Below are 9,586 nucleotides of genomic sequence, written 5' to 3' on the forward strand. Positions count from 1 at the left end.
GGAAGTAAAATTCAACGTGACCGATCCACTTTCCACCCTTAGACATCAGGAAGACCGCCATTTCCAATGAAATCGGTAGGTTTGGGTAGCTAGCTAGAAATACTATTGGATTGTCTTCTCCCAGACTTTTGGGGTACATTATTGCACCTTGGCCAAGCGGGGTAACCTCTAGCATTCTGGCTGGGCAGTCTACAGCCATGTGGTGACATTATCAGATCAACCAGGGGTGGACATAACACTGAGGCCCAAGATGTAAGGGGGCCAACTTTCATCTCCAAAGCGGTAAGTAGCTTCTTTCACAGACACATTATTAGACTGCAAAGGACCCTTGTAATATTTTTGCACAGTGGTCTTCTTCTGTCTGTGTCCGCCCCTGAGATCAACTATATTTTTGCACATATCCTATGACCCGATCAATGATGACGTCACCATTTCTCCTGTTACTTCAGTGCTATTGACTGTTACCTTGCGTTTTGTTTCTTGTCCGAATTAATTCTTAACCCATTTATCATTATTTCCCTCCCATTTATCATCTCCTTCCTATTTACTATGTCAACACTTCCGCTTCTTGACTCTTCTCGACCAAATGATCTAGGGTTAAAGGAAACCTTTTTGTTCCCCACCATTGAGGCTTCCTGCTTTAAGTGTAGAACAACAGGCATCATATATGGTCCATGTGTATACACATCATTGGTTTTCTTTCCATGTATAATCCACTTAGTCTTCAAAGTTCTGCCTCCCACCATCCTTGGCACATAGTTGGGTATGTCAGTATGGATATCACTATTTCTTGACATTAGTCAAGATTTTTCCACGTGAGTTTTGCGACACTAAACTTTTCTTGCGTTAATTGTGCCCATAGAAAAGTCACATCTCCATGCAGAAAGAGACAGTATGGAAGAAGAAGAACTTAAAAAGAGAGCCAACGAGCCTTCAGTTCCTCCATCCAAAAAAGCTGAGGAGTCAAAAAGGGGATCTTCAAATGAGGAATCCAAAGAGTTTGAGAAAATAGAGAAGGTGCAGGTGAAGGAGAAGGAACATGGGGAACATGGTGGCATTTCCGCTGAGGAGAAGGTTAACGAGCTGCTGGAAGAAGAGGAAAAAAGGAACGCCCAAAGTAAGAGAAGTGGAGATATGATGAAAAAAGATGGAAAAGAAGTCAGGAGTAACATGGCCACCAGAAAAGATAAAAAACACTTTAGTGATGAGAGTGATGAAGAAAACTCAGAGGAACACGAGCATGAGAGGGGCTACCATGGGAACAAAGATGGGTGGTACCACAGGAACCATGAAGGATGGGAAGAAAGAAAAAGAGTGGCAGAAGACCCAAGTGAGGAAGAAACAGCCCAGTTTGAGTCTGAAAACCGAGGCTTGAAATACTTCAACGCCAAGACCCATATGCATGGCTACCATGGGGAAGACAAAAGGCATATCCACCACCCAGAAGAAGGTGAAATGGAAAGGGAGAGGTCCTATTATGACCAAGGGGAAGAGGAGATGGATAGAGCGAGGCATCATTACAATGGAATCCATGACCACAGAGAAGAAGAAGAGGAGAGGGAGTTGGAGGAGATGGAAGAACGTGAAGAACACAGGGCTAAGGTAAGAAGAGGAGGACATTCAACTCATGATGACATCAGTAGGTTGTATTGTCCAATGTTTATGGTTGCCACTATCCCAATACACCACTGTCCCATAAGCAATTGGCATTTACACTAGCAGGTTAGTGTAAGTAGAAAAGATTGTATTGTCCAATGGCGAGTACTTATATTTTTCATCATGAGTGCAGTGAAGTAACGTAATTGTTAATTGATATTCTGATCTGTCTCTTCTGCTTTGCAAGACCGCCCAGTTCTGGGTATTTCAGCAGTGTCAGGACTAAAAATCTAGTGTGGGATCAGTGGCAGTGAGAGTTTGCAGAGGACAAGATGGCAGATAGCCAGAGACAATAATATTCGGCAACTGTGAATGTGTTCCTTGCAAATATGGTTGCGCAACCCTAAAGTCAAGAGCTTAGATCAGAGGAGAAGTACCTGAATTCCAGAAAGTTATTGTTTGACTCATTCCAAGGATGCCTATAAGCTCAGCTCATTGTATTTTCAATAGTGAAAGGGGAGTAAGGGTCTCGTTACACTACGCGACGCACCAGTGATCCAGACAGCGATACGACCTGTAAGGATCACTGGTGCATCGCTAAATGGTCGCTAGTAAGCTGTCAAACAGGCAGATCTACTCAGCGATGCAGCAACGATACGGCGATCCGTATAACAACCTCGGCGGTCGTTGGGACCTTGTCACACAGCAGCTATTCAGACGACTCCCGCCTGCGTCCCTGAGTTCTGCGTCGCCAACGAGGTCGCTCGTCGGCGTCAAACACAAAAATGCATGCTGGCCAGCGGGACACCAGCAATCAAAAATTGGCCCAGAACATTCGAGCACGATCAGCGATATCGCAGCGGGGGGCCGGTCGCCGCTATGTGTCACATGTAGCGAGATCGCTGGCGAGGCCGCTGTTGCGTCACAAAATCTGTGACGTTTCAGCGATCTCGCTAACGATCTCGCTATGTGAGACGGGGCCTTCCCTTCCAAACTCCTTTTGTGGCAGCTTATCTCCCTTAAGAACAAAAGGATCAAGCATTAAAAGTCAACATGTCCGATCCTTCTTTCCCCCAAAATCATCTGTCTTAGGAATATTTGGGAGGCCCCCAAAGCCGTCTGGTTTAGCTACAAATGATCAGTAACTTTGCTCCAACATGTTGGAACAGCACAAACTTTTTTTTATTGTTATTTTTTAAGAATTTAATCCAGCATGGAAAGTTATGTAAATTTGCAAATCACTTTATTTGGGATTCGTCTTCACTCCTGTAGGAACATGAGTACTTTCTGATATCAATGAAGCTGAAGGCAGGAAAATAGACTGCAGAAAAGCAGGGAGGGTAAGCAAAGTAGATGCCATTTTGTTAAAGGAATGAATACAAATCCCCTAATAAAGTGATTTGCAAAGTTTCATAAATCTCCATCCCAAACAAAATAATACAAATAAAAACTTAACCTGTTTTTTTTTTTTTTAGTTAAAAATTCGGGTAACCCTAGACACGATGGGTGACACTTACACTGTCGTATAATGGTGATTAACATGGGGAATGGATTACTGTGTAATTTATAGTGTGTTTGTGTTTTTTTCACATTTATAATCTGAAAGAGTAGATAATTCTTTGATACGGACTAATTATAAAGGACACCTCTGATACTACTCTCTTGAGCAGAGGTATCAAACTCAAAGACAGCGGGCTGAACCCGACCCGCCATGTCATTCTCTGTGGCTCGCGAGGTCAGGACACAGAAGGATGGGCTTTCTACTTTCCCCCGGAGAGCCGGTCGAAGCAGTGTTGAAGTCTGCACCGTGGCTCAAAGTCTAAGATGTAGCCATGCCCTGTGCTGGCTATGCCCACATCTACTAAGTACTGGCTGCCTTTTACGTTGACCCAGCCAATGCTTAGTACAGCGGGGTCACTGGCACAGGGGGCTGATGAGATCTTGGAATTTCACATGATGCAACGAGCGATAAAAAGAGGGGGCGGTGCCAGCACAACAAGCGGGGGCCATCTTTGTGACTGATCAATACATGCAGTGATAGCAGTCAGCCAGCGCAAACGGTGATCATAGTAGCAGCAGTCAGCTAGCACAAACGGTGAATGCAGTGAAAGCAGTCAGCCAGCACAAACAGTGATCGCAATAAGCCAGTGCAAACGGTGATCGCGGTGATAGCATTCAGCCAACACAAAGGGTGTCCGCAGTGATAGTAGTCATCCTGAACAAACGGTGACTGCAGTGATAGCAGTCAGCCAGCACAAACAGTAAACGCAGTGATAGCAGTCAGCCAGCACAAACGGTAAATGCAGTGATAGCAGTCAGCCAGCACAAACGGTGAACACGGTGATAGCAGTCAGCCAGCACAAACAGTGATCGCAGTAAGCCAGCACAAACAGTGATCGCAGTACGCCAGCACAAACAGTGATCGCAAGCCAGCACAAACGGTGATCGCGGTGATAGCAGTCAGCCAACACAAAGGGTGTCCGCAGTGATAGTAGTCATCCTGAACAAACGGTGACTGCAGTGATAGTAGTCATCCAGCACAAACAGTAAACGCAGTGATAGCAGTCAGCCAGCAGAAACAGTGAACACGGTGATAGCAGTCAGCCAGCACAAACGGTGAACGCTTTGAAAACAGTCAGCCAGCACAAACAGTGATCGTAGTGATAGCAGTCAGCCAGCACAAACAATAAACGCAGTGATAGCAGTCAGCCAGCACAAACGGTGAACACGGTGATAGCAGTCAGCCAGCACAAACAGTGATCGCAGTAAGCCAGCACAAACAGTGATCGCAGTAAGCCAACACAAACAGTGATCGCGGTGATAGCAGTCAGCCAACACAAAGGGTGTCCGCAGTGATAGTAGTCATCCTGAACAAACGGTGAATGCAGTGATAGTAGTCAGCCAGCACAAACAGTAAACGTAGTGATAGCAGTCAGCCAGCACAAACAGTAAATGTAGTGATAGCAGTCAGCCAGCAGAAACGATAAACGCAGTGATAGCAGTCAGCCAGCACAAACAGTGATCGTAGTGATAGCAGTCAGCCAGCACACAGGTTGAACATGTTGCCAGCACAAACAGTAAACGTAGTTATAGCAGTCAGCCAGCACAAACGGTAAATGCAGTGATAGCAGTCAGCCAGCACAAACAGTAAACGTAGTGATAGCAGTCAGCCAGCAGAAACGGTAAACGCAGTGATAGTCAGCCAGCCAGCACAAACAGTGAACACGGTGATAGCAGTCAACCAGCACAAACGGTGAACGCTTTGAAAACAGTCAGCCAGCACAAACAGTGATCATAGTGATAGCAGTCAGCCAGCACAAAGGTTGAACATGTTGCCAGCACAAACAGTAAACATAGTTATAGCAGTCAGCCAGCACAAACGGTAAATGCAGTGATAGCAGTCAGCCAGCACAAACGGTGAACACGGTGATAGCAGTCAGCCAGCACAAACAGTGATCGCAGTAAGCCAGCACAAACAGTGATCACAGTAAGCCAGCACAAACAGTGATCGCAAGCCAGCACAAATGGTGATCGCGGTGATAGCAGTCAGCCAACACAAAGGGTGTCCGCAGTGATAGTAGTCATCCTGAACAAACGGTGACTGCAGTGATAGTAGTCATCCAGCACAAACAGTAAACGCAGTGATAGCAGTCAGCCAGCAGAAACAGTGAACACGGTGATAGCAGTCAGCCAGCACAAACGGTGAACGCTTTGAAAACAGTCAGCCAGCACAAACAGTGATCGTAGTGATAGCAGTCAGCCAGCACAAACGGTAAACGCAGTGATAGCAGTCAGCCAGCACAAACGGTGAACACGGTGATAGCAGTCAGCCAGCACAAACAGTGATCGCAGTAAGCCAGCACAAACAGTGATCGCAGTAAGCCAACACAAACAGTGATCGCGGTGATAGCAGTCAGCCAACACAAAGGGTGTCCGCAGTGATAGTAGTCATCCTGAACAAACGGTGAATGCAGTGATAGTAGTCAGCAGCACAAACAGTAAACGTAGTGATAGCAGTCAGCCAGCACAAACAGTAAACGTAGTGATAGCAGTCAGCCAGCAGAAACGATAAACGCAGTGATAGCAGTCAGCCAGCACAAACAGTGATCGTAGTGATAGCAGTCAGCCAGCACACAGGTTGAACACGTTGCCAGCACAAACAGTAAACGTAGTTATAGCAGTCAGCCAGCACAAACGGTAAATGCAGTGATAGCAGTCAGCCAGCACAAACAGTAAACGTAGTGATAGCAGTCAGCCAGCAGAAACGGTAAACGCAGTGATAGCTGTCAGCCAGCAGAAACGGTAAACGCAGTGATAGTCAGCCAGCCAGCACAAACAGTGATCGCAGTAAGCCAGCACAAACAGTGATCGCAGTAAGCCAACACAAACAGTGATCGCGGTGATAGCAGTCAGCCAACACAAAGGGTGTCCGCAGTGATAGTAGTTATCCTGAACAAACGGTGAATGCAGTGATAGTAGTCAGCCAGCACAAACAGTAAACGTAGTGATAGCAGTCAGCCAGCACAAACAGTAAATGTAGTGATAGCAGTCAGCCAGCAGAAACGATAAACGCAGTGATAGCAGTCAGCCAGCACAAACAGTGAACGCAGTGATAGCAATCAGCCAGCACAAACAGTGAACGCAGTGATAGCAGTCAGCAAGCACAAACAGTGATCGCAGTAAGCCAGCACAAACGATGATCGCGGTGATAGCAGTCAGCCAACACAAAGGGTGTCCGCAGTGATAGTAGTCATCCTGAACAAACGGTAAATGCAGTGATAGCAGTCAGCCAGCACAAACAGTAAAGGTAGTGATAGCAGTCAGCCAGCACAAACAGTAAACGTAGTGATAGCAGTCAGCCAGCACAAACAGTAAACATAGTGATAGCAGTCAGCCAGCACAAACAGTGAACGCAGTGATAGCAGTCAGCCAGCACAAACAGTGAACGCAGTGATAGCAGTCAGCCAGCACAAACAGTGAACGCAGTGATAGCAGTCAGCAAGCACAAACAGTGATCGCAGTAAGCCAGCACAAACGGTGATCGCGGTGATAGCAGTCAGCCAACACAAAGGGTGTCCGAGTGATAGTAGTCATCCTGAACAAACGGTGAATGCAGTGATAGCAGTCAGCCAGCACAAACAGTAAAGGTAGTGATAGCAGTCAGCCAGCACAAACAGTAAACGTAGTGATAGCAGTCAGCCAGCACAAACAGTAAACATAGTGATAGCAGTCAGCCAGCACAAACAGTGAACGCAGTGATAGCAGTCAGCCAGCACAAACAGTGAACGCAGTGATAGCAGTCAGCAAGCACAAACAGTGATCGCAGTAAGCCAGCACAAACGGTGATCGCGGTGATAGCAGTCAGCCAACACAAAGGGTGTCCGCAGTGTTAGTAGTCATCCTGAACAAACGGTGAATGCAGTGATAGCAGTCAGCCAGCACAAACAGTAAAGTTAGTGATAGCAGTCAGCCAGCACAAACAGTAAACGTAGTGATAGCAGTCAGCCAGCACAAACAGTAAACATAGTGATAGCAGTCAGCCAGCACAAACAGTGAACACGGTGATAGCAGTCAGCCAGCACAAACGGTGAACGCTTTTAAAACAGTCAGCCAGCACAAACAGTGATCGTAGTGATAGCAGTCAGCCAGCACAAAGGTTGAACATGTTGCCAGCGCAAACAGTAAACGTAGTGATAGCAGTCAGCCAGCACAAACAGTAAACGCAGTGATAGCAGTCAGCCAGCACAAACAGTGAACACGGTGATAGCAGTCAGCCAGCACAAACAGAGAACACGGTGATAGCAGTCAGCCAGCACAAACGGTGAACGATTTGAAAACAGTCAGCCAGCACAAACGGTGATCGTAGTGATAGCAGTCAGCCAGCAAAAACGGTGAACGCAGTGATAGCAGCCATCCTGCACTTTTGTGTGGATCTATCTTTGAGTCAGAGCAGATGCAGCCAGTACTTAGCATAGGGACCAGTCCATCTTGGCTTGAAGTCTGGAACAACTCAGTTAGCCCTACCACCCAGGGACAGCTCTCTTAGCCCTACTACCAAAGGACAGGTCTCTTAGCCCTACTATGCAGGGACAGCTCTCTTATAGCTATGGTACTCAGGGACAGCTCTCTTGTCCCCACTACTCAGGGACAGCTTTCTTAGCCCTAGTACTGAGGGACAGCTCTTAGCCTCACTACACAGGGATAGCTCTCTTAACCCTACTATCCAGGGACAGTGCTCTTATCCCTACTACCTAGTGACAGCCCTCTTAGCTCTACTACTCAGGGACAGCTCTCTTAAGGTACTGTCACACTAAGCGATATCGCTAGCAATATCGCTATAACTTGTGACGTTATAGCGATATTGCTAGCGATATCGCTATGTCTGATACTTACCTACGACCCGCTCCCCCGCTGGTAATCGCTGATCGCGCGAGAACGTCCTGGACTGTTTCTCGTCGTCAGCTTCCTGTGGAGAGACGAGCGACGAGCGTGGAGCCGGGCGGGAGGACGCAGGATCACCTAGTGTGACAGGTAAGTAGCGACCCCTTCCCCAGCGATGTCGTTGGTGAGATCTGCCTGTGTGGCAGCTCACTAGCGACCACTTAGCGATGCACCAGCGATCCTGACCGCGTCATATCGCTGGTCGGGATCGCTGGTACATCGCTAAGTGTGACAGTACCTTCAGCCCCACTACCCAGGGACAGCTCTCTCAGCCATACTACCCAGGACAGCTCTCATAGCTCTAGGTTCAGCTCTCTTATATCTCTACTACCCAGGGACAGTTCTCTTATCCCTACTACCCAGGAACAGTTCTCTTATCCCTACTATCCAGGGACAGCTCTCTTATCCCTACTACCCAGAGACAGCTTTCTTAGCCCTACTACTCAGGGACAGCGCTCTTAGCTCCACTACCCAGGGACAGCTCTCTTAGCCCCACTACCTAGGGACTGCTCTCTTAGCCCCACTACACAGAGACAGATCTCTTAGCCCCACTACCCAGGGACAGTTCTCTTATCCCTACTATCCAGGGACAGCTCTCTTATCCCTACTACCCAGGAACAGCGCTCTTAGGCTGGTTTCACATTAGCGCTTTTGTGCGCAGCGCATCGTGCGCACCCGTGCGCATGCGCACTGCGCACCTATACTTAACATGACGTGCGCATGGTCTTGCGCATACTTGCGTTTTCGTGCGCATGCGTTTTTTTGTCTTTTGCGCCAGGCGCGCCAGACGCAACATGTTGCATTTTTGGTTCCGCCCTGTCTCGTCAAAAAAACGCATGCGCACGCTTGCGCACGGAATGCGCAAAAACACCACATTGGAGCCTATGGGAACGCATGCGTGCGCATGGTCTTGCGCACGCTTGCGTTTTTTTGCGCATGCGTTTTTGAGTTAAACAAGTCTAGAATGTTCTCTAGACAATGGAAAAAACGTCACACTTAAAAACGCATGCGCATAAAAAACGCAAACGCATGCAAAAACGCATGTAAAACGCAAACAACGCTGCGTTTTTTTTACACATCAGCGTGCGCATGACGTTAAAAAAACGCGCGTTTGTTTTGCGTTTTTCTTTGCGTTTTTTATGCGCCCGATGCGCTGCGCAAAAAAACGCTAATGTGAAACTAGCCTTAGCCTTACTACCCAGGGACAGCTCTCTTATCCCTACTACCCAGGAACAGCTCTCTTAGCCCCACTACCCAGGGACTGCTCTCTTAGCCCCACTACTCAGAGACAGATCTCTTAGCCCCACTACCCAGGGACAGCTCTCTTAGCCCCACTACCCAGGAACAGCTCTCTTAGCCCCACTACCCAGGGACAGCACTCTTAGCCCCACTACCCAGAGACAGCTCTCTTAGCCCCACTACCCAGGGACAGCACTCTTAGCCCCACTACCCAGAGACAGCTCTCTTAGCCCCACTACCCAGAGACAGCTCTCATAGAGCTGGCCAGTCTGTGCATTGCATGAGCCCTTACAATTACAACTGGAACTTT

General features: G+C 47.8%; 1 protein-coding gene across 1 annotated transcript in view; it reads left to right on the top strand.

The window, feature by feature from the left end:
- The window catches only part of CCER2 (coiled-coil glutamate rich protein 2), a 29,205-nt gene that overhangs the window by 18,290 nt on the left and 1,329 nt on the right, over positions 1 to 9,586 (top strand). The window contains exon 5 of the mRNA XM_073549059.1: positions 863 to 1,602. Within this exon, the coding sequence (XP_073405160.1) occupies positions 863 to 1,602 (740 nt within the window). The remainder of the gene's footprint in view (positions 1 to 862; positions 1,603 to 9,586) is intronic.

This window comes from Dendrobates tinctorius, unplaced genomic scaffold, assembly GCF_039654945.1.
Source record: "Dendrobates tinctorius isolate UK_male_01 unplaced genomic scaffold, ASM3965494v1 ptg000158l, whole genome shotgun sequence".
NCBI classification, from domain to species: domain Eukaryota; kingdom Metazoa; phylum Chordata; class Amphibia; order Anura; family Dendrobatidae; genus Dendrobates; species Dendrobates tinctorius.